At 46.3% G+C, this 23,486-nt stretch overlaps 2 protein-coding genes across 11 annotated transcripts in view; one reads left to right on the top strand and one right to left on the bottom strand.

The window, feature by feature from the left end:
- NKTR (natural killer cell triggering receptor) overlaps positions 1-4,151 on the top strand; it is a 44,219-nt gene extending 40,068 nt beyond the window's left edge. For 8 of the 10 annotated variants that reach the window (XM_054273255.1, XM_054273254.1, XM_054273251.1 and 5 more), the window contains 3 exons: positions 124-183; positions 1,445-1,543; positions 3,253-4,151. In XM_054273255.1, the coding sequence (XP_054129230.1) occupies positions 124-183; positions 1,445-1,543; positions 3,253-3,331 (238 nt within the window). In that variant the 3' untranslated portion in view covers positions 3,332-4,151. The remainder of the gene's footprint in view (positions 1-123; positions 184-1,444; positions 1,544-3,252) is intronic. The other 2 variants (XM_054273253.1, XM_054273252.1) reach the window with 1 other exon arrangement.
- Positions 4,152-14,114: 9,963 nt separating this feature from the next.
- Positions 14,115-18,410, bottom strand: LOC128935240 (PWWP domain-containing DNA repair factor 3A-like). Its single transcript, XM_054273400.1, is given in 8 exon segments — positions 14,115-14,189; positions 14,191-14,255; positions 14,258-14,367; positions 14,797-14,909; positions 15,279-15,424; positions 15,427-15,595; positions 16,454-16,562; positions 18,337-18,410. Coding segments are annotated over 8 exon segments (861 nt in total).
- Between the last annotated feature and the right edge of the window lie 5,076 nt (positions 18,411-23,486).

Genomic DNA, 23,486 nt, shown 5'->3' with positions numbered 1-23,486 from the left:
TTCACCCAGCTACAAACTGTGCCAGATGTGTTCTCCTCCTCTTGTTCCCCCTCTCCCCCTGCTCTCTTCAGCACTTCTGGTTTCTGTTGACTAAAAATCCCTCTGTGGTTTTGATTTTGTCAGCCGGAGCTACAGCAGGAGCCGATCCAGGAGCAGTTCCTATGGGCACCACAGTCGGTCCAGGTATGGATTTGATGCCTTGTGAGAGCTGACCTAGAGCAGAGGCTGGACAGAGCTAAAGAATAAAGCAGGGATTTATTTAAAGGATCTCCTCCATGGATGCACCTTGGGCAGCACCAGAGCCCAGCCAGGGCTGCACCCAAGATGAACCAAAATGGCCCCAAAATGCACGAGCGCTCCCGGGGTCTCTCCCTTGGATCAGTTCTGCTCCATTTGCACCTTGCAGTTCATTGTCCCATTCCAGCTTTAGCCCAGGCAGTCCCACCCTGCTTGTTTTTCTCTCTCCAGCCCACGGTGTTTGTGCTCTGGGCTGAGATTTGGATCATTTGTCCTTGGTGCCCAGCTGGAGCAGGAATTGTTTTGTCTCCCTGCTCTGTGCAAAGAGCTCACCATGCCCTGATGTGAAGCTCAGACCCACACACTAAAGCAGCACAGAATCTGAGAAATACAAAAATGAAAACCTGAGGCATCAGATTGTCCTTTTTTACAAACTGCAAGAAATGTGCTGCCCATCAAATCATCATAGTATAAGTACTTTTATTTACATTTCTTTAAAATAGACGTTATATAATTATTGTATATGAAACTATTACATATCATGCATACTACCTATTTTATTATACACACTCTAATACAAATACATACCTAAATACATATTTATTTATTAAAATACTTTTTAAGATTACTTTTATTTCATAGAATCACAGAATGGTTTGAGTTAGACAGGACCTTAAAGATGATCCAATCCCCTGCCATGGGAAGGGGCACCCTCCCCTAGACCTGGGTGCTCCAAGCCCCATCCAGCCTGGCCTTGGACACTTCCAGGGATCTGTAGTACATAAAACTATTACTATAACATCATGATGGCAACTTGAATCAAAGCAAAATGAACACAAGATGCTTTCAAAAGTTGAAAATAACCAAACCATCCTGGCATTACAGTTGTAGGTAATGCTATAAGTAGCAGTGAACACATTACTTGGCTTGCTTTCCGAATTATCAGCAAAGAAGAATTTTACTAGGAAAAAAAGGGACAGCACAAAGCTTGATAAAGGTTTACTACGTCCTTCCTAATAAAATTTGAGAGTTTTATTGTTACTTTGAAGATTGTTGTTGTGTTGAAACCTTTATAAAGCGTAGAATTGTTTGCCACATCCTTGACAGTAATTCTTATACATCCCCTCATATGTCTATATAAATACCATTTAAAACAGCATTTTAGACCAGAAATTGTGAATTCAGTATTATTTTCCCCCCTTTAAAGCAGGTCCTACACCTATGACAGTTACTACAGCAGGAGCCGCAGCAGGAGCAAGAGGAGCGACAGCTACCGGAGATCTCGGAGCTACGACCGCAGATCCAGGTGGGTCTGACCCTGCTGGGCTGCACAAGGATTCGCTGAACACAAACAGAGGGTGTTGAACAAGGCCAGGGTGATGCTTTTTTCCCATAAGAATAAGAAATACACTCAGCAAAAGTAATAATTCAGACCAAATTCCAGTTAAAATCAGAGCGTGCATGCGAGCGAGGAAGTTGGAAGTCCTGACATTCCAAATATGAGGATGGGGAAGCAGCCAGGATAAGGAAAAGTTGATTTCCAGTTTATTGTATCCATGCATTCAAAATTAGCACCTTTTCCCAGGGAAATGATGAAGTCCCCATCCCTGGAAGTGTTAAAAACTTGTGGCAATGGCATTGAGGACATGGTTTAATAATGAAGACAGTGGGGCTGGGTTAGCTTGGTGACCTCAAAGGTCTTTGCCAACCCTAATGATTCTATGATTTGATTTATTATATTCTTTAAACAATACAAAGTGTTTCTTAAAACCCACATAGCTCACAAGATTTAACTCAAGTGCTCTCTTATGGATTAAAAGCTGCATGGCATGCAAAGAATTCCACTGTATGGTAAATTCTTTTTGGTTATGCTGCAGAAGTGGATCTAAAACAATCTGGAAGGGAAACTTAAAAGTTTTGCTGCAATCCAGATTTAATTTTTAACTTTGTAGAATGTATTTTGAAAGAATATTTTTACCTGCAAATCTGCTGAGTTTAGAATAAATTTTATTCTCCTCAGTCCAGGGGATTTATATAAGTGTAAGTGAGCACATTTCAGAGAGATCAGAGATATGGAAAGTTGTAGATACATTTAATATCACTGATGATTTGTTTTATAGCTTTTAATATACCCTCTATTAGTAATAAATCAAGTTGCTAAGACTACTGTACATTTTCATCCTCTCCTCATATGAATTTTTTCACAGCTTTATACCAACTCTTAATGGACTTTGCTCTCACCCATTTGCACAAGACAACTTTCATCTTGCGTTGGAGGGAAAATTAATGAGTTTTAATGAAGAATGTGAAAATAAACTTAAAAACCATTGCTTTATTAAGTTGAGGAGCTTCAGTGTGAGATTAGGAAACGCTCACCTTTCACTTAGAAAGCTTCTCTTACAGGCAGGGGGCTGGAAAATCTCTGAAAGCTTGTTCTGTGTAATCTGAACGTGTCCTGTGGCTTGTCTGAAACCATCTGGGCTCTGTGTTGACATTTGGCCAGGTGCTGAGCCTGGAATTTGTCTGGAGGAGCCAAAACATTTTAAATACAATTTCCACACTGCAGACACACAAACACACCTCTGTTGTGCTTATGGGGCCTGAGTTTTAAGACCCTCCTTCAAACAAGAAAATAAAATATATAAATCAAGGATTTGTGAAATTATCCTAGTTGAGAAATGCTTGCACTTCTTGTTGATTCCACTTGTTGAATACATTTCTCACTCAGCTCAATTAGCTTTTATAAAAACATTCATTTTGCATGGTTTTTAGCTGTAACAGAGCAAGAAGTTACAAACAGTTTGACTTGAGTCACACCGAGTTTTTACCACATGAATTTAATGATTATTTCCATTTTGAGTATCCTTTAATGAACCCTTCACTTACAAGAAATACAATCCTGTAAAAGACTGGTGTGTTTCCTTATCTGTGACAATTTTTTGACATGATGCAATTTTCAATTTGAAGCTCAAGCTGCAGCTTTGGGGCATTTAAATCTTTTTTTTCTCTCTGCAGATCCTACGGCTCCGACAGCGACAGCGATCGCAGCTACTCCAACAACAGGAGCCCCAGTGAGAGCAGCAGATACAGCTGAGGCTGTTCCTTGGAGGATGGAAACTCTGCTCCACACTTTTTTCAGTGTTATATTCAAAGAAACTCTTCTGACAGTGTCACAAGTGAAGGTTGTTTGCTGAATTAGCTGAAACTTTCCTGTTTAACAGTGAATTCAGCTCTGCTTGCAGAGAGAAGGACTGAGCTCGACAGCTGATGTTATTTTTTATTTTTTTTTTATGTCAAATGCAACTTTTACAAAGTAATAATTAAAAAAACCCCAGTTTGGTTTCCTTGAATCAGCTTTTCCAAGCCATGTATTACACTTAGGTGAATTGCTGCTGCCGCTTTTTGGGTGCAGCAGTCAGGACTGTCCTCAAGTCTGTTTATAAACACCTTAGGAGAGATGTGCTAGCAACTATTAAACTGTGAAGTCAATTTCTTAAAAAGGCTGCCATTTCTAGTTGATGAAAATGCTTTTTTTATTGCTGGAAGCTGTTTCCATTCTGTCTTGATTGTTGATTATTGCATTCTGTACAGGAAATAGGTGAGGAAAACAAAGCCTGCCACTCTGTCTTAATCCCTCCTGAACTGTGGTGTTCTGGAATTGTGCTGGAAAAGGTGAGCTGGTGCCCAGTGGGAATTGTCAAACTGACAAGCAGTGAGCAAAAGTGTGATGAATGAGTTTGGAGCTTAATATCCAACCTGTCTAAACTTTTTATGTTTAAAAGAGGAATTTTGTGATACACAGCAATGTCCTTCAGAGGCTAAAAATGTGTTTCTAAACACTTCCTGACTGATTTTCAGTTCCTATTACCGTGCTTGGCATCCTTCAACACATTTTAAATGTTGTAAGCCATGAGTTTGTCCAAAGCACTCTTTGAAACACTGACATGATGATAATTTTTTGAGAAAACCAGCCATAAAGGTTCCTTTATAAAAGCTCTGTATCCCATGCACCACAGGAATATCAGATACTGATATTGCAGATATTGAACTATATCTTGTTAAAGCAGGACTACAGAAATACTGGGGTGCCTCATAAAAAAACATGAACAACACCTTCAAAGTAAAGTTTAGTACCAAAAGTTACTCTTAAGTTCCAGGCAAATGCCTTGCAAAAATATAAACAGATTCAAGCTGAAGACCATTGAGTAATTCTTGCAATATTCTGATTCAGCTGATTTAAAATAATCTGTAAAGTTTTTGAGGGGGTTTAGGAAGTTGTATTCTGAGAACCAGATTTTTATTGGCATAATGTAACCTGAAAATTGGGGTCTGTGGTGACAAAACCAACGTGGTTTGATTAGAATTAATGAGCACTGTTGTACCATACTGACTTCCTGTAATATCTGGACATGCTTTCATTTGCTCATTTTCAAATACTGGAAATTATTTTTCTTAATCTCATCAGGACCCAGCAGCTCTGAAAATTAAAAGTGGTAATTTCTCGCTGAGGCATCAATTCCTTCTCTCTTTGATTGAATTAAGCTCCCCAAAACTTGATGATTTTTTGGTACACTTATGAAAAGCAAGTTCAAAGGGAGATGGGGATGATTGCCTCCATTTCTGTCCACCCACAGCACATTCCTGACATTGGATTGGCCATGGAGGTTTTTCACTTTTCTAGAAGTACCCAAAACTCTGCTCTTACCCCTTTCCTGCACTTAAGAATTTAGTGACAAAGTGTTTGCATGCAACCCTCCCACCCTTTGGTAAACTTTTTATGCTTTTTAGCATTAAGTACATTTAATACCCAAGCCAGGATACATTTACAAATGTGTTTCTAACAGCAGCAGAGTCCTGAACAAACATTTCAATGATATTTGTTGTAGTTTCATCATTTTCAGTACAGCTGTAACTTGTTTTTTTCCCTAAGAAAATAGAACTAGAGGGTTCATGGTGTTACAAAATATACAAATATAACCATTACTATTCAATACCTATTAGAGAAAATATTGCTACAGAATCAAATTTTTATCGTATTTCAGATCTAATTTGACTTTTTAAGGCCAGGAAAAGGTAATAGAAGTATGGTCAAACAATTAATTGTAGTTATCAAAAATTACTGCACTCTCACTAAAATCTTTCATATCTTTAGTCACTGGTTTATAAAGAAATTCCATCAGGTAGAGAATGGTTGGGGAGGGGTTGAGGGAAGGGCTGGGGGTATTTTTACTTAGTGAAATCTGTTAAATTGTGCTTCAGATGGAAAATGTCCCCCTGAGCTGGTTTTCTAACGCTGCTCTATGTTTTTGCAATTTTGTTATTCCAAAGTAGTTGCTGTTTGTAAAATAAACTTTTGTACATATCTGCAAATGCTGTTTTCTCTACATCTGGAGAAATCCGTGGTGCTGCTTGAAGGAAACAGGCAGGAAAATGAAAAATACACTTTCAGAATCCACTTTTGTCCCTTGCAAGACTCAGAAGTTGCTTTTCCTTTTCTTGACCTACATAGGGGAGCTGTTCCTCAGCAGGACTCTGGGTTTACATAATAGTCATTGGAGGAACAAATATTTTGAAATTTCCAAGTGATTTGAGGTCTCACCATTTCCTCAAGATCTATAAAAGGTTCCTCTCCTTGGTAAAGAGAAATTCTTAACAGATCTCCACAGAAATCTGGGAATGGGCTGAGCTTATGCACTCTGCTGAATCTCTTCTCCCAAATACACATTCCCAGACCATTCCCTCAGCATTTTGGACATGTGCTGTCAGCCCAGGGCAGCAGATGTGGTGCCTTGCAGGCTGATCCATCAGGATTTCAGACCTTCTGCTCCACAGAATCTGGACTGCAGTGGAAATGAAATCATTTGATTTCATTGAAATGATTGAAATGAAACTGGATTGCAGTGGAAATGCTGCCTTTGGCACGAGGTGAGGAGGAGGAGGGGAGGTGGTTCCTTGGGGTTTGAGGTTTTCAGTGTGACCTGGATAACCTGGCAGTGCCTGACCTTGGGGGGCAGTGGCACCACCACGGAGCAGATGAAACAGTGAGTGTTGGACCAGCTCTTGTGTCCCAGGGCAGCTTAAACCAGCTTGTCATGGAGTGACTTGGTTGGAAGGGACCTTAAAAGGGACCTTAAAGCCCACCCAGTGCCACCCCTGCCATGGCAGGGACACCTTCCACTGTCCCAGGGTGCTCCAAGCCCATCCAGCCCGGCCTTGGACATTCCAGGGATCCAGGGGCAGCCGCAGCTGCTCTAACAGATCTGTGCCATTGCAGAGAAAATTGGGAATTTATTCCCATTGTCTCATCTAACCCAGTCCTCTTTCAGTTTGAAGCCATTCCCTGTGTCCTGACCCTCCATCCCTCGTCCTCTCCAGCTCTCCTGGAGCCCCTTCAGGCCCTGCCAGGGGCTCTGAGCTCTCCCTGGAGCTTCTCCTTTCCAGGTGAGCATTCCCAGCTCTCCCAGCCTGGCTCCAGCCCTTGGAACATCCCAGGGCTGGACACAGCCCTGCAGGGTGGGGCGGAGGGGCAGAATCCCGTCCCAGCAGGGTGTTGGAAGTAGTCACCAGCCTTTATTTCAATAACACAATGTTTTGGGTGCTTCCAGAGCTGCAGGAGTCAATCCTGGGGATCCCAGGTGCTGCTGCTGTGGAGGTCACACTGTCACCTTGAGCTGGCTGTGCAGGCAGGGCTGGGTAAAAATAGAGTGGTGACACCCAGGCATGGACTGCTCAGGATTGAAATCCTGCAATCAAGTGAAATCAGGGCTCAATTAGGAGTGATTTCATCAAAAAGAAAAAAGAAAGGTTCTAAGCAAGGTTTGGTGTGCAGGTCTGGGGTTTTTCTGGGAATGGGTTATCCACAGGATGTTGTGGAGTGGCTCTGTCTCCAGTTGCAGGTGAATGCCTTGTCTCACATTAAATGACCCATCTGCCTCTCCAACAACTACTTATGAATCCCAGATTTACAGAGCCACAGCATAAACACACTTTCCCTGCAGACCCTGTGCCAAGAGATTCCCTTCGCACTCTGTCAGTCCAAACAAGGGCTGTTTGTGCTTGCACCCCAGGGGAAGGAGCATTCCCAGGGCCCTTCCCCAGGATCCCTGGGTCTGTGGGATCCTGTGGATTGAATTTCTGCTCTGGCTTTGTGTGGTTCCTGATGATCCCACCCAGAGCAGAGCACCGTGTTTGGATGACCTTGGGCTGCACCCTGCAATCCCATCAGCTGTCATTCCCAAAGGGAACACTGCCTGGGATTTAAATCAGGAGGAAATCAAGCTCTGCGTGCCCCACCCCTGCTTCACATCCATGGAAATAATGCTTTTTTAGGTGGTGGTGGTGGAACAGGAATGATTTTCCACCTGGTACATTAAAACTGCTTACAAATCATCTGAACAATTAAAGGGACCCAGGCCTGAATTTCATCCTATCCATGTAATTCCTGGGAAGTGGATGGGATTGCATGAGTGGAATCAGAGGGCCTGTGGCACGTTTGGGGAAGCTTTTTAATAAAGGTAATCAATTTTTGGGTTTGAGTTCTGCAAAGATGCTCTTTCTTCAGGCTTTGAAGCTGTATTCATCTCTTTCTGTATAAGGAATTGGTGTTGCATTAATTGCTGCATGTAATTAGAATTGGAAGTGGATGCACAAAGAAGGGATTTGCATTAATTTGGGATTAATTGATATTTCTGCCATGTACCTGTCTGTGGCATTGTGCGTTTTTCCAAGTTTTATTTTTTTTTCCTCACGGAAAGGGTGCTCAGGCATTGGAAGAGGCTGCCCAGAGCAGTGGTGGAATCCCCATTCCTGGAAGCACTCAGAAAATGTCTGGATGTGGCGCTGGGGGACAGGGTTTGTGGTGAACAGTGTTGGGGTAATGGTTGGACTTGATTTTGGAGCTCCTTTCCAACCTTAAGGATTTTGTGATTCTGGCACGGAGAGTTGTGAGCTCAACACAGCTTGTGAACACTTGCAGCTCCCACTCTGCCATCATGTCCCAGTCCTGGCCTCAGGCTGCAAAATTCCTTAATTAATTCCTGCAGACAGGAAGGGGCTGCCCTCCCTCTTGGGGCTGCTTTTGCTTCCAGCTCATGGTGCACCCTGTGAGGGAGGATGAGGAAGGTCCTTCCCCTCTTCTTGGTGCCTTGGCCACACACTTGGGCAATATCCACATAATTTTACCCCAATGAATTTTGGCAAATGAAAATGATGCCTCAAGTTTCAGCTTTTATATTTTCAGATTCTGTGCTGCTTCAGTGTGTGGGTCTGAGCTTCACATCAGGGCATGGTGAGCTCTGTGCACAGAGCAGGGAAACAAAACAATTCCTGCTCCAGCTGGGCACCAAGGACAAACGATCCAAATCTCAGCCCAGGAGCACAAACACCGTGGGCTGGAGAGAGAAAAACAAGCAGGGTGGGACTGCCTGGGCTAAAGCTGGAATGGGACAATGAACTGCAAGGTGCAAATGGAGCAGAACTGATCCCAGGGAGAGACCCCGGGAGCGCTCGTGCATTTTGGGGCCATTTTGGTTCATCTTGGGTGCAGCCCTGGCTGGGCTCTGGTGCTGCCCAAGGTGCATCCATGGAGGGTTTTAATAAATCCCTGCTTTATTCTTTAGCTCTGTCCAGCCTCTGTGCTAGGATGAGGGGGAACGGCTTCAAACTGAGAGGGAATAGGTTTAGATTGGATATTAGGAATAAAGTCTTGGCTATGAGGGTGGTGAGGCCCTGGAAAAAGTTTCCTGGAGCAGCTGTGGCTGCCCCTGGATCCCTGGAAATGCCCAAGGCCAGGCTGGGCAGGGTTTGGAGCACCTGGGACAGTGGAAGATGTCCCTGCCTATGGCACTGGATGATCTTTTAGGTCCCTTCCAACCCAAACCATTCTGGGATTCTGTGATAATTTTAGGGATCATGTTGGAAATCTCATATTCCACACAGACCTAAAGGTCCTCCACCTCTGCCTAAATAGGAATCACCCTCAGCCCATGGGCTCTAGACCCTGGGCTTTACCTCTCCCTTCTTCAAAGATCAGATCTTCCCCTTGTCTCAAACAATTGTTCATTTTAAAAATGAAAAACTGTAAAAACCAAGCCCAGGAGAGAGGGAGGGTGTCAAGGACTCTCTGTTCTCATCTGTGGGGAGCAGGGCTGGTGCGTGGGAGCCCTTGCAGGGACTCTGAGGTGCATTTTGGTTTCCCTGTGCCACCAAAGCCCCAGAGAATCATCTGGGACAATTCTCTGCTCCCGAGAGCTCCCAGGTTGCTGTGGGGATGTGATTCCCTTCTTTGGCAGGGTTGGTTATCACAGCAGGGAGAGCTGTCTGAGCAAAATCTGGCCAGCAGTGCAGAATGGGAATGTGAGCTCACATCACCTCAAACCCAGGCTGCCTGCTCGTGTCTCTGGTGGGATTTTTGATTGCAGGAATGCAGCAATGCACCTCATTCTATTAAACCAGCAGGGAAAACACAGCAAAAAAAAAAATCTGTTTTATCAGAACTGCTCTCTGTACCAAAACCCACATTTTGATGGAGGAATCCTGCTTTAGCCGTGGATTTCCTGCTGACTTTCTGCAGGAAGCTGCATGGATTCCATGCTCATCTTTCATTTCCATGAATAGCTCTGAACTGACACCTTTCCCAAGCAGTTTGTGCCAGAGAACATGGCAAAAAAGGGCCCTTTTCAGCTCTGCACAGTCTCCTCCTTTGCAGAGTCAGGATCAACTCCAGCTGTACAAATCACAGCACTTCTTATCCAACCAATCTACGAAAAAATTTTCAGGGCTGATATTGAGCAGTTGGGCTGCCAAAACCAGAATTGCCTGAACTATGCACTCTATTACAAAAATAAAAAATAAAAAAAAAAAACAGATCCAAAAAAGAAACCAAGGCAAAACTCCCAACTTTGTTGTTGTTGTTGTTGTCTAAATTAAAGCTCCTTTTCTGTTGCATAAGCCCGTCACTGCTGGTCACAGAGAGGAAGAGAACAGCCTATTTCCTTCTAAGAAAATCAACTGCAATATGCAAACAGAGAATCTCAGAATGGTTTGGGTTGGAAGGGACCCTGAAGTTCATCCCATTCCTTCCCATGCCATGGGCAGGGACAACTTCCACCATCCCAGATTGTTCCAAGCCCCATCCAACCTGGCCTTGGGCACTTCCAGGGATCCAGGGGCAGCCACAGCTGCTCTGGGAATTCAATTCCAACCCCTCAGCACCCTCACAGGGAAGAATTCCTTCCCAAAATCCCATCTAACCCTGCCCAGGCAGTGGGAATCCATTCCCCCTTGTCCTGTCACTCCAGGCTCCTGTAAATATTTAAATAAAGGGAACAGACTGCCTTAAATATTTGTAACAGCTCTAAGGTAACTCTTGCCCAAACCTGGTCTTCTCTGCAATAAATACCTCCAAATCTTTTAATTATTTTGGGGGAGCTTGAGGGATTTTGGAGTTTGGGTGAGTTTGTTTGGATTTCTTTTTTCCAGCTTCTGTGATTGATCCACCACCAGCCCACAACCTCCCCAAAATCCCTATATCTCTGCAAACAACCCACTCCTGGTGAGGATCCATGGATCCACAGGGATCTAAATCCCCTCTCCACGTGTCCTGCAGGCAACCTTGACCTTCCCTTGCCTGTGGTTTGCTGCTTGTCCCTCAGAACAAGGATTGCTGCCCATCCCAGGCAGTGGGAATCCATTCCCCCTTGTCCTGTCACTCCAGGCCCCTGTAAATACTTAAATAGAAGGGAACAGACTTTAAATATTTGTAACAGCTCTAATGTAGCTCTTGCCAAAACCTGGTCTTCTCTGCAATAAATAACTCCAAGTCCTTTGTTTATTTTGGGGGAGCTTGAGGGGTTTTTGGTGTTTGGGTGAGTTTGTTTTTATTTCTTTTTTCCAGCTTCTGTGATTGATCCACCACCAGCCCACAACCTCCCCAAAATCCCTATATCTATGCAAACAACCCACTCCTGGGGTTGTTTGCATAGATATGGTGAGGATCCATGGATCCTCAGGCATCTAAACCACCTCTCCACGTGTCCTGCAGGCACCATTCACCTTCCCTTGCCTGTGGTTTGCTGCTTGTCCCACATCCCAAGCAGGGATGTGACACCTCTGCCCCATCCCTGCTATTCCATTCCCTCCCCAGCAGCCCAGCTCCTCTTATACAAGCAGCATTTTCCCTTTGTTTCCCCTAAATTGCAGACTATTTGATTTTTTCCAGACTGCCTCAAGCTTGTTTTGAAGCCCCAGCCCATCCTCCAGAGCTCCCTCCCTCCTCGCTATCATTTGCAGCTGGAAGAAGAAGCAAATTCTCTCTATTCATGCAAGTAATTATTAAAAAAATATTTTGAGCAGCACCAGGCCTGGGACAGATCCCCAGGGAGTCCCAGGCTGTGCATCTCCTCGTTTTCCTGGCAAATCACAAATAACTGCTGTGAGCAATGTTCCCTCCTTGCAGCACTCATCTGTCCCTGCCATCTTCCCTCCTCCAGCTGTGCAGGGATGTGAGCAGGGGCTGCCTGGTGTTTTAAATATAATTGGAACTTCAGCTTCTGGTTTTGGGTCTTCTAAAACCTTCCTGAAGGTGCCCATGGTTTGTTTTCCATTCCCATCCTTGCAGCCTTGGTGTTTCTAAACCCCACTGTGAATTCAGCTGTGAAAAGGTTGAATTTCTGTCTGAATTTAGGGTGAATTTTCTACCCTGAGACACCTCTTGGAGGTCTTGACATCACCTCTGTGTCCTCAGGATCGTAGAATTAGGGAAAAACTTGAATTGGAAGGGACCCTAAAAGTTCATCCACTCCTGCCCACTGTTGTGGGCAGGGAACCTTCTCTGCCGAATATTTTAGCACAAATTCCAGCAGGTAATGGGGATTTTTGGCACTAATATAAAAATATAAATCAGACTATTTCTATGGGATCTTCATCCTGGAATTTTTCTTATTTTGATGTTTTGTTTGGTTTTTTTTGTTGTTGGTTTTGGGGGTGTTTTGTGGTTTTGCATTTGTTTTTCTGGGTTTTTTTTTTTTCTGTGTGGGTTTTGGGGATTTTTTGGGGTTTGGTGGTTTTAGGTTTTTTTCTTTTTTGTTTGGTTGGTTTTGGGGGTTTTTTTGTTTGGTTTTTTGTTGTTGTTGTTGTTGTGTTGTTTTGATTTTTTGGATTTTTTTTTTGTTTGGGGCATTATATAACATGGCTTAGGCAGGGGAGGAAAACTCTCTGGATGTTTCCTGTACATGAATATTTCCAGAGTAAGATGCTTTCTTGTCTTTCACATTACCAATTTCACAGGATCCCAGAACGGTTTGGGTTAGAAGGAGCCTTAAATCCCATCCCATCCCACCTCCTGCCATGGCAGGGACACCTTCCACTGTCCCAGGGTGAATCCAAGCCCTGTCCGATGTGGCCTTGGACACTTCCAGGGATCCAGGGGCAGCCACAGCTTCTCTGGATACTCCTCTTTTGATGGATCCTGTGCATTTCAGGGACCCAAAAGCCAGAGGGGAGAGAAGGGTGTTGTGAAATTATTGCAGTTCCTATATATCTGCTTTGCAACTCCAGCACTTCCACAGCAGCCTTAAAAATCAGGATTATCTACAGAAAAAAAAAGTAAGAATTTTTTCTAAAAAGACAGGTAAAAGGCAGGACTGATAATGGGGGGTTTGAAAGGTGGGGGCTTCATTCTGTGCTGCATCCCTGAGCAGAAACTCCTATTTGGGGCAAAGTTTCCCCAACTCCCTGGAGACTCTCTTGAGTATTAAATGCATCTCTGGGTATTTCCTGTAATTCTTGATAATTATTTCAATCAAGGTATCAATTTGTGACTTCCTGACTAATGAAAAGCTGCTCCTTGCTGCATTCTCCTTAGATATGCAAAGCTGCCTTGGGGCTGCCAGCCCCGTGCTGGGCAGAGCCTGCAGATGCACACCTGGCAAACCCAGGGGTGACACCAGCGCCCTTCAGAGCTGCCACAGGAATCCACCCTGAGCTGTGCACACAGGAACCATTCCATCACCTTTGCTGTGGATTGGATGGGGGATGAAGCTTATTGTTCATTTAAGTTTATGGTTTATTTATTGGTGAAGGCTGCAGGTGCTGAGCACTGATCCAAGCGCATCTCGCTGCCTTTGGGAGAGTCTGTCCCATTTTTTCTGTGGGTTTATCAAAACTCTTGGTCTTTTCCAGAAGCAAAAGGAGGTAACACACTCCAAGATCAGGTTTTGGAGCATCCTGGTCTAGTGGAAGGTGTCCAGGCAGGGGATGAGCTTTAATGGGGAGACCCTGAGGGGCATCCCCTAATTTATACCCCATGGGCTCCTTGCCCTGTTCCTATGTCTGTTCCTGTGTTCCTGAGCCACTCCCTCCCATTCCCCTGATTGTCCCTTATCTTTGTACTGCCCCAAGATCAGAGTCAGCCCCCAGGAACCTGGATAGAAACAAAGCTGGACCCTGAATGTGTCTGGGACCCGACCATCTCACCACGCAGCTGAATTAAACATCTGTGGATATTCTGCAAAAGCCCTTTTTGCTTCTTTACCTTGGACTTTACTAGACAAGCAAGGAGATCACATTTCATCATCACAGAGAAACGCTGTTTGGAGCATCCTGGTGTAGTGGGAGGTGTCCAGGAGGGCACTGATGGATGAGGATCCTGAACACAGCCAGGCCATGGGAAGCAGCGAGGGCTGAGAGCAGAGGATTTGGGAATTTTCACACAGACTTCACAAAGAATGCCACATTTTACACAAATCACCACTGGTTATTTACATCTGGCCCCAGGACAGCCCCTCCACTCCTCAGCTCTCCACAGGCTCTGTCTCCATCCTGAGCTTTTTGCTTGTTCTTCAAAGAACTCTTTCTCTCCTTTGCTCACAGGTTGTTTTTTATTGTATTTCTGCCTTCTCATAATCAATGCCATCCATGGCAGCAGTGGCACAGGTGATGGCCTCAGGTAAAAAACACATCTGAGATGAATCTGATGCCATCCCCCAGGATCTGCTGCAGGTTCTTGGTGCCCATCTCTCCTTCAGGTACCCAGTCACCAGGTCCAGCTGCTCCTCATTCTCCAAATGGGTCTCCACAGTGGTTATGTACCAGCTGGAATTCAGGAATTTCTTCAGCCAGCAGGGTTCTTTCCTGTTGGGGTGTTGTGAGGGTCCCCAGGACGAGGTGAGAAATAAGAATCTGACTCCATCCCTCTCAATATATTATATTATATTATATTATATTATATTATATTATATTATATTATATTATATTATATTATATGCTAAAACTATACTAAAGAAAAAGAAAGAGAAGGAGAAAAGAAAGAGAAGGCTAGAAAGGAATGAATAATAAAAACTTGTGACTGGCCAGAGTCTCGACACAGCTGGATTGAGATTGGTCATTAATTAAAAACAATTCACATGGAACCAATCAAAGATGCACCTGGTGGTGAGCAACCTCCAGACCACATTCCAAGCAATCAGATAATTATTGTTTACATTTCTTTTCTGAGGTTTCTCAGGAGAAAAATCCTGGCAAAGGGATTTTTCAGAAAATATCAAGGTGGCAGTTTCCCACTTTTCAAGATCTCCAGGAGATGCTTTAGTCTTCATCATGAACTCCACCAGCTTCTTGTTCTCCCTGTCCCTGGCAGCTCTGGTCCTCTCAGGGAGGAATTTCCTCAGGGGTTTCTGGGGAGAGGTGTCTGTCACCGTAGGACACAAAATAACACGGCATGGACACGAAGTTTTCTGATGGTGAAAAAAGCAATTTTAATTTCTGACTCCAATGTTTATAGATTTCCAATAGGGAAGTGGATTGGAGGGTGACAGTGCCACCTCTCCAATGACACTGGACAAACCAACAGTCCATCAAATTTCTCCTCCTCCATAAAAGAATGCAAAACAATAAATTATTTATATAAAGTGTGTGAGAAAGTTAGTTATAAGAATGTAAATATCAGAAGGCTTAGAAAAACTTAAAAAACCAGGGCAACAGGTGTCTGAGGAAGACTGTCCAGCCCCTTCCTCCCCTGTGTTGGGGAATGCCATCTGCAGCACACTCTGGTATCCCTCCTTCCTCACTGGGTAGCTGATGGCAGCAGCAAAATATTCCAGGAAGGAGCAGGTGGAAGAATGAGAGCCCAGTGGGATCTGACAGTCCAGGATCAGCTGGAGGCACCCCTGGATTTCCCTGGAATAATTCCCTTGGCTCCTTCAATGAACTCCTGCTTCTCCTCACAGCCAAAGTGCTGCAGGCTCTTCAGAGACACTGAGGAACTTTTTTCTTCTCTTTTGTGGTGCCATCTATGAAGAGCCTTTGGGTGCTTCCTCTTCCCTGCTTTGATCACTTTGGCCAGTACAGACACCACCACAGCCTGCACCACACCAGCATCCCTTCCTCCAGGAATTTGGGTTCTCAATGGGACAGAACACTTGGGAAATTTTACTCCTCTTTGGTGGCCCTTTAAGGTCCCCTCCAACCCAAATCATAGGACTCCACAATCTCTATAATTTGATAATAATCTCACATTCCGTGATCTCATCACCTTCAGGATTTGCTGCCCCTGGTTCATCAGCTTTTGTTTTGTCTCCCTGCTCTTTGCAGAGAGCTCGCCGTCCCCTGATATGAAGCCCAGACCCACACACTAAAGCAGCACAGAATCTGAAAATATAAAAGCTAAAACCCGAGGCATCAATAGGATGAGGGGGAATGGCTTCAAACTGAGAGGGAATAGGTTTAGATTGGATATTAGGAATAAAGTCTTGGCTGTGAGGGTGGTGAGGCCCTGGAAAAAGTTTCCTGGAGAAGCTGTGGCTGCCCCTGGATCCCTGGAAGTGCCCAAGGTGTAAAGCAGCTGCCCCATCCCAGTGGTCATTAATTGTTCTTTCTTCTTCTCCATCATCACTGTGCTCCCCTTGGAGATCAGGGCTGCAGAGTTATCAAAATGAGAACACATAAAGGTTTCCTGCAGCAACAAAGTGATGCCCTGAGCATTGGATGTGTGAAGGGCAGGCTGAGAAATAACAATTTCTTGTCTTTCTCTTTTTAGCTGCCACCTTGAACACTCCTTGGCCACGTGCTGAGCCGGTGATTTCTGGGGGCAGTCCAAGATCTCAGCTCGTGGTGCCAGTCCCAGCCTTGGCACAGCACCAGAGTTGCTCAAATCTTTTTTTCTCCAGATGCTTTGCTTTATCTATTCCTACCTCAAAGCTTATTTGAAATTTCTTCTCACCTTTTTCTGTTTTTTAAGAGCCTTTTGGAGTTTCTTGCCCTCAGCGTGGCACTTGGTGCTCTCAGAAGGTCTCTCCTGCAGAAATGGAGATGTGGGGCTGCTCTGGCTCCTGCAGGTTGTGGGTGAGGATGTTGAAAATCCCTGGACTCAATCTTTGCTCTACCACACCCTGGACTCATTTCCATCCCAAAAAATGACTGTTGAAACCTCTTGCTTTCTGTCTTTTTCACCAGTTTTCAAGCAACAAAAGGACCTTTCCTCCAGTCATGTGGCAACACAGTTTCTTTAATTGTCTTGTGAAGGGCTTTAAAAAAAATAAAATAAGTAAAATCCTATGGTTTTCCCACCTGGATCATAGAATCTCCATGTGCTTTATCAAGAAAAGGTTAAATTTTACTAAATTTACTTTTGTCCAGTGCCCTGAACATCACAGGGGTTAAATTGTTCGTGCAGCAAAGCAGTAGCCAATAATGGATGGAGAAAGGCCTGGTGGGAGAATAAAAATATTTCATTCCCCAAAATGTTGAAACTGCCAAGTCAAGTTGTTAATAGAGATTGTTCCTCCAACACAACAGCAGTGAGGACAACTTGGCTTGGGCTGCTTGGCTTGGCTCGGCTCGGTGCATGCAGAGCACAGACCTTGGTTGTAAAACCTGCTCTTAAATAACTCTCAAATCAGCCCTTTTCCACCCAAAAGGAGCACCTGGCAATGCTCTGCTGTAACTCATCCAGAGGGATGAGCAGAGCCAGCTCCAAAAGCAGGGTCATGGCAGCTGCTCCATGATCTCCTCATCTGTAACACATTTACGTGACCCACCTGCCCCTGGAAGTGCCCAAGGCCAGGCTGGACAGGGCTTGGAGCAGCCTGGGATGGTGGAAGGTGTCCCTACCATGGCAGGGGGTGGAAATGAATGATCTCCAAGGTTCCTTCTAGCTCAAACCATTCTGGAATTCCATGAGGACATCCCCCAGGGCCCCAGTTCTGATGAGTCTCACCGCTAACGGTGTCTGCCAAGATCAGCACAGCCGGGGATGCGCAGACGCTGAGGCCACGCTGGGCCAGGCAGCGGGCACAGACCCAGCACAGCCTCACCTGGCCCCAGCTGTGCCAGCCAAGGAGCGCTTCTCAAAGTCCAGCAGCTGGGCAGATGTTTGGGCTGTGGTGGATGCAGCTCCAGTGCATCCCTCTGGCTGTCCTGAGCAGCCCAGACCCCTGCCAGGGGGCTCAGAGACCCTGGCACAGAGCCCAAAATGCTCCTGTGGGTTTGATTATGATCCATGGAGCAAGTTACCAACCTTAGATGAAGATCTGCAGGCCATGACAAATTAAATAGAATGATAGCAAATTTATCACAAGGTGAAAAAGCAGATTTTAGGGTTTTTGGTATGGGGGTTCAGGAGGCAAGATGGAGGAATCTGGGCGTGTCCAGCCTTTCTCCTTCTTCTTCTTGGCCTCCATCTTCTGCTGTGATGGTGGCACTTTGGGATTGGTTTAGAGTAGAAGCTCACTGTCTGACATAGGTGATAGGGATTGGGAAGTAATTGTAAATATTGTACACGTAGTTTTTAGTATAAAGACATAACACTGCCCTGGGGGCAGGCAGAGTGCCTGGAACTGTCCTGCTGAACAGACCTCAGCTGGACTGGAGAAAGAATTTTATAGATAAGATGCAATAAACCACCTTTAGACTGAGAACTGAAGAGCTCTGACTCCTTCTTCGACCGCCGGGCTGGGAAAAGAGACTTTCCAACTTTTCTCGGGGTCACTCTGAGCAGCGAGAGACCCCAACACGCCAGGAAGCTGCTCCAGTGTGGGCGCATTCCCCCACAGACCCACAGGTGCTGCCAGGAGCCTGCCCCAGTTGGGCTCCCCACGGGGTCACAGGGGGCTTTGAGCATCCCCCAGCTCCAGCGGGGGCTCCTCCATGTCCTGCAGGTGGATCATGGGCTGCACCATGGAATCTCAGGGGAATCACAGCTCCAGCACCTGCAGCAGCTCCTGCCCCTCCTCTTGGGGATGTGCAGGGATGTTCCTCTCACATATCCTCACTCCTCTTGATACTTGTGAAGGCTGACCTAGAACAGAGACTAGGTTGAGCTAAAGTAGGGATTTATAAAACCCTCCATGGATGCACCTTGGGCAGCACCAGAGCCCAGCCAGGGCTGCACCCAAGATGAACCAAAATGGCCCCAAAATGCACGAGCGCTCCCGGGGTCTCTCCCTGGGATCAGTTCTGCTCCATTTGCACCTTGCAGTTCATTGTCCCATTCCAGCTTTAGCCCAGGCAGTCCCACCCTGCTTGTTTTTCTCTCTCCAGCCCACGGTGTTTGTGCTCCTGGGCTGAGATTGGGATCATTTGTCCTTGGTGCCCAGCTGGAGCAGGAATTGTTTTGTCTCCCTGCTCTGTGCACAGAGCTCACCATGCCCTGATGTGAAGCCCAGACCCACACACTAAAGCAGCACAGAATCTGAAAATATAAAAGCTAAACCTGAGGCCTCATTCTGTCTGCAGCTGCAGGGGTTTTTCTCCACTTCCTAAATCTGTTTGCTCCCATCTCTGGTGGGTTCAGCTTTGGCCAGGCTGGGTCAGTCCTGGCTGGAATTGGCTCTGCTGGACATGGGGGAAACTTCCAGCAGCTTCTCACAGAAACCACCCCTGAAGCCCCCCCACTACCAAAACCTGGCCACCAAACCGAATTCATTTCTCCAAGCATTTTTTCTTAAATTCTTGGATCTTCTCATCGCTGCGTGCTAACTCAAAGGTTAAAACTTCCTAACGTTGGTATTAGCAAACATAACATTAAACCTGGAGATCACAAAATTGGTAGAAAAAAAAGCCTAGAATCCAATATGAGCTCCTCTGAGAATTAAAACCTGGCTGCTGCTGGATCCAGGAGATACCCGTGGGTGGATAAATTCTTGGGTGCATGAAAAATACAGAAAAATACAGGAAGATACAAATTCAACGGGGTTTCTATGAGTCAGGGTGTGGATTCCCCTCTCTGCCTTAGCCAAACAGAGGCAAAAATTATTCCTGGTGAAAATGCCACCTGCCACGGGGTAGAGAGGCTTTTGCAGCTTTGGGAGGTGGTGGTTCCATCCCAGGCAGCAGATTCTGGGTCAGCCAGGGCCGGGGTTTGCAGCAGCGGATGGATGGGCTTGGCACAGACGTCGTGCTTGAGAGTGGAGTAACAACGTCTTCCCTGCTTGGATCACAGCCCTTCCACAGCCCAGGGCAGGATAAACACCAGCCCAGAGCAGGATAAACACCAGCACAGCCACTGCTGGAAGGGGAACAGCTCGGGGGGCTTCACCCTCTGAACCTGCTCCCCACCCCACGATGGGAGGGTTTCACCTGGACCCAGCCAGCCTTGTCTGGATCATCACTTTTCGTTTTAAATGTCTTTTTTTTTTTTTATTTTTTTAAATTTTTTGGGGGGGGTGGCTTTGGTTTGGGTTTTTTTGTTTGTTTGTTTGGGGGTTTTTTTGGGTTTTTTTTTTTGTTTTTTTTTTTTTTGGTTTTTCGTTTTTGTTTTTGCTTTGTGTTTGGTTTTTTTGTTTGTTTGTTTTGTTTTTTGGGTTTTGGGGTTTTTTTGGTTTTTTGGTTTTTTTTTGCTTCCCCCTCTCCCCGGTTTGGAGGCAGAAGTGAGAACTCCGAGAAAGAGAGAGAGAGAAAAAAAAAAAAAAACACAAAAAGAAAAAAAAAGAAGAGAAGAATCGGGGTCAACACGAGCAGCAGTATTTCAGTCGTCCTTTGAGAGCTTGTCTATACTCACTGTGGGTGTTCTCCTTGCAGGCACTGAGCAGGAGATGTTTTCCCTTAGTAGGGCAGGATCCTGGGCTCGGCCCTCCTCGCCTGGCCATAAAAGGGCAGCGTTTTCTGCAGGACCCCCGGGTCCTCCGGGGGCTGGCGGGATTTTGGGAAGGGGCCTGCCCCAGCACTGCTTGCTTTGGACCTCACAGCCCTCGTGTTAGTGCTATTTTGGCTCCTTCTTTTCTTGTGCCTTTTGTTTTGTCTCCCTCCTCCTCCTGCTCCTCTCAGGAGGTCGGAGGGAGAGAGGCCAGACAGCCTCCAGGAATGTTCTTGCTTCCCCTATTTTTTATTCTTTCTTTCTCCCTCCCTTGGCCTGATTTGATCCCTTCTTTTCCATGATCCTGCTCAGAAAGCCAGTGCTGAGTGAAAACCTCTGGCCAAGCCCAGGATATGTCCCTGACCACGTCCCCAGCCTCCATCCTGTGTCCCAAGGGAATTGGGAGGGCTCTTCCCTCCTGCTCTGCCCAAAGCCTGACCCTCTCAGGAAGGGGGGACACCACAGAACCTCCTCTCACCATCTCCTGGAGCTCCTCCCCATGGGAATTCCAGCCTAGGGGAGATGCTCAGCAGAGCAGAGCTGTAAAACCAGGGGATCCAGGGCAGGCAGAGCCATGATTCCACCTTGGGATTCATCATTCCAGGTCCTCTTGGCTCTTCACAGAACCATTTACGTTGGAAAAGACCCTCAAGGTCATCAAGTCTGACCCTTAATTGCCAGGCACTGTCACATCCACCACCAAACTCTGTCCCCAGGCGCCCCATCTGCACAAACACCTCCAGGTTCTTCTGTGGTTCCTCACAAACCCAAAGCTCCCTGAGCTCTTACAGGGTCCCAGCTTTCTTCTCATCCCTCATCCTTGATGACATTTCCTTTGGGGAGGTCTGAAACCATGGAGATGCAAATGGAAATACCATGGAAATGCAAATGGAAATACCATCTGTCAGCTGAACCAAGGAAACAGGAACCTCTCCTGGTTTCCCTAAACATTTTCCTCTGCGTTGTTGTGGCTGATCTTTCATTTAAGACCCTCTGTGGCCTTGCATTTTCCATCTCATGGCCTGGGGAGAGAAAGGAAGAGGTGAAGCTACAGGAGATGTCCCTTTTGTGGCCACCACGCTGCTGGAAAGTCCCAGGGAGGGGACCCAACACTTCTGTATCAACAAGAAACCCCTTGTTACCAGTTTCTCCAGAACTTTGCCTTCCTGGAGATCCTGTTCCCCAACAGCAACTGAGCTGAACTCTGGACCCTCAGATCCCTCTGTGGACCCTGTGAACCTTCCCTTCATCATTTCTCACAGTCAGTGATGCTGTGCAAGCTATGCCAGAGCCATTTCCCAGCCCACAGCCTTCCAGGAAGACTCCAGAACTTCCAGAACTTTGTATGAAAGCACCGAGAGCTTGGAGTTACCCTCAGCCAGCAATCCCAGCAGCTGAAGAAGCTCCAACGAGGGATCAGTCACCCACGTGCCCCATGAACCAACACCAGAAAGCCCCCAAGCCAGGCTGGGTGGGATCTCACCCCACTGGGATTTGTGGGGACCCTCAGGAGGTTCTTTCAGCAGACCCCACGTCGCCCCTGGGTGGCTTTGGTCAAGAAACCACCTGGGTTTTGTCTCTCAGGAGCATTGCTGTTCTCAAATAAAGGGTTTCACATAAGTGTGTCATTGCTTGTGCCCCCTCCAAGGCTTTCCCCTTTATCACCAAACTGGGTGAGGTGGGATTTGCAGGGACCTTCAGGAGGTTCTTTCAGCAGACCCCACGTAGCCCCTGGGTGGCTGTGGCCAAGAAACCACCTGTGTTTTGTCTCTCAGGAACATTGTTGTGCTCAAAAGAAAGGATTTCACCCAAATGTGTCTTTCCCCCCTTGTCTTGGTGGCTCCTGCAGGAACAGCTTCTCCCTCATGAGGAAGGAGAAACTGCACCTGGCAAGGACCAGATCTCCATGTGAGAGGTGGGCTCAGCTTCTTCCAAAAATCCAGAACCTCTTGGTGAGCCCCTCAGAGAGGCACCAGAGCTTTGGCCACCCCTGCAGACCTTCATATTCCAGAGCTATGAGGACACCAAGTTCTGGGGCTCCCTGGTCCCCTGTGCCACATCCATGAAAAGGCCACAGGGATTTGGGCCCTGGAGCAGAGCTTCAATCCCTTCTCCCACCTCCAGCCTCATCTCACCCTCACCCCAGCACTGGCTGCATTTCCAGGAGCTTATGTAGCTTTTTGGAAAGGTTTCCAGGCTAGGAGAGATGTCAGACAGGCCAGACACTCATCTCACAAAAACCTTTCTGACAGGGACGATGTTCTGGTGGCACTGGCCAGGAATTTTTTCCTGTGGAGCAGCGTGCAGGGTTGAGAATGAGAAAGAGCATTTAAAAAAAAAAAATACTAAAAAAAATGTAAAAAGCTCTGCAATGAAGCCAGCACAGGCAGGACGTGGCCACGGGGACGTTATGCAAAGAGCTGCTCACATCTGGAAGGAGTTACTGAGCACAGCAACCAGGGCTGAGTCTAAACAAGTGCAGGACGTTTCTGCATGGATGTCTGAGCTGGGAGCGGCTGGGGGAGCCAGAGGAGCTGGGAAGGTGGGATGGAAATCCCCAAGGTGTGATGAAAATCCTTAAGGTGGGATGAAAATCCCCAAGGCTCTGGGGATGCCCCCAGTGCCCTTCAGAGCCTCTGTGCCGCTCTGTTTTTAGGCTGCTGTGGATCCATGTGCTGTTTTGGGTGGTGTCTGCAGGAGGGTTGGGGGCAGGAATGGGTTTTGGAGGTGGTCACCATCCCAGTGACCCAATGGGATTTTGGGGGTGTTCTCCCACTGTTTGGAGGGAATGAGGATCCCCCACATGGATCCATTTAAGGCAGGTGTGGAGCATTAATTGGGAGCATCCCCTGGATCTTGCCGTGGTTGGGGAAACTGAGGCACACAACCTCTCACCCCGTCCCCAACCCCAATAGAAAGACCCCAAGGCTTTTTGGGGCATAAAATTTCAGTTTGAGGTATTGTAGAGTAACAGCAATTTATTTTAAATGGGATTTTTGGGTTCTTCTCCCACTGTTTGGAGAAAATGGGGATCCTCCACCTGGATGTGTTTAGGGTACATTTGGAGCATTAGTTGGGAGCAATCTTTGGATCCTGCTATGGTTGGGGAAACTGAGGCACACAACCTCTCACCCTGTCTGCAACCCCAATAAAAAGACCCAAGGCTTTTTTGGGGCATAAA

This window comes from Melozone crissalis, unplaced genomic scaffold (genome assembly GCF_028551555.1).
Source record: "Melozone crissalis strain CALT ecotype California unplaced genomic scaffold, PUWL_Pcris_2 ptg000016l_1, whole genome shotgun sequence".
NCBI classification, from domain to species: domain Eukaryota; kingdom Metazoa; phylum Chordata; class Aves; order Passeriformes; family Passerellidae; genus Melozone; species Melozone crissalis.
Note: the sequence above shows the minus strand (reverse complement) of the source record. Positions and strands in the feature narration are given on the sequence as shown.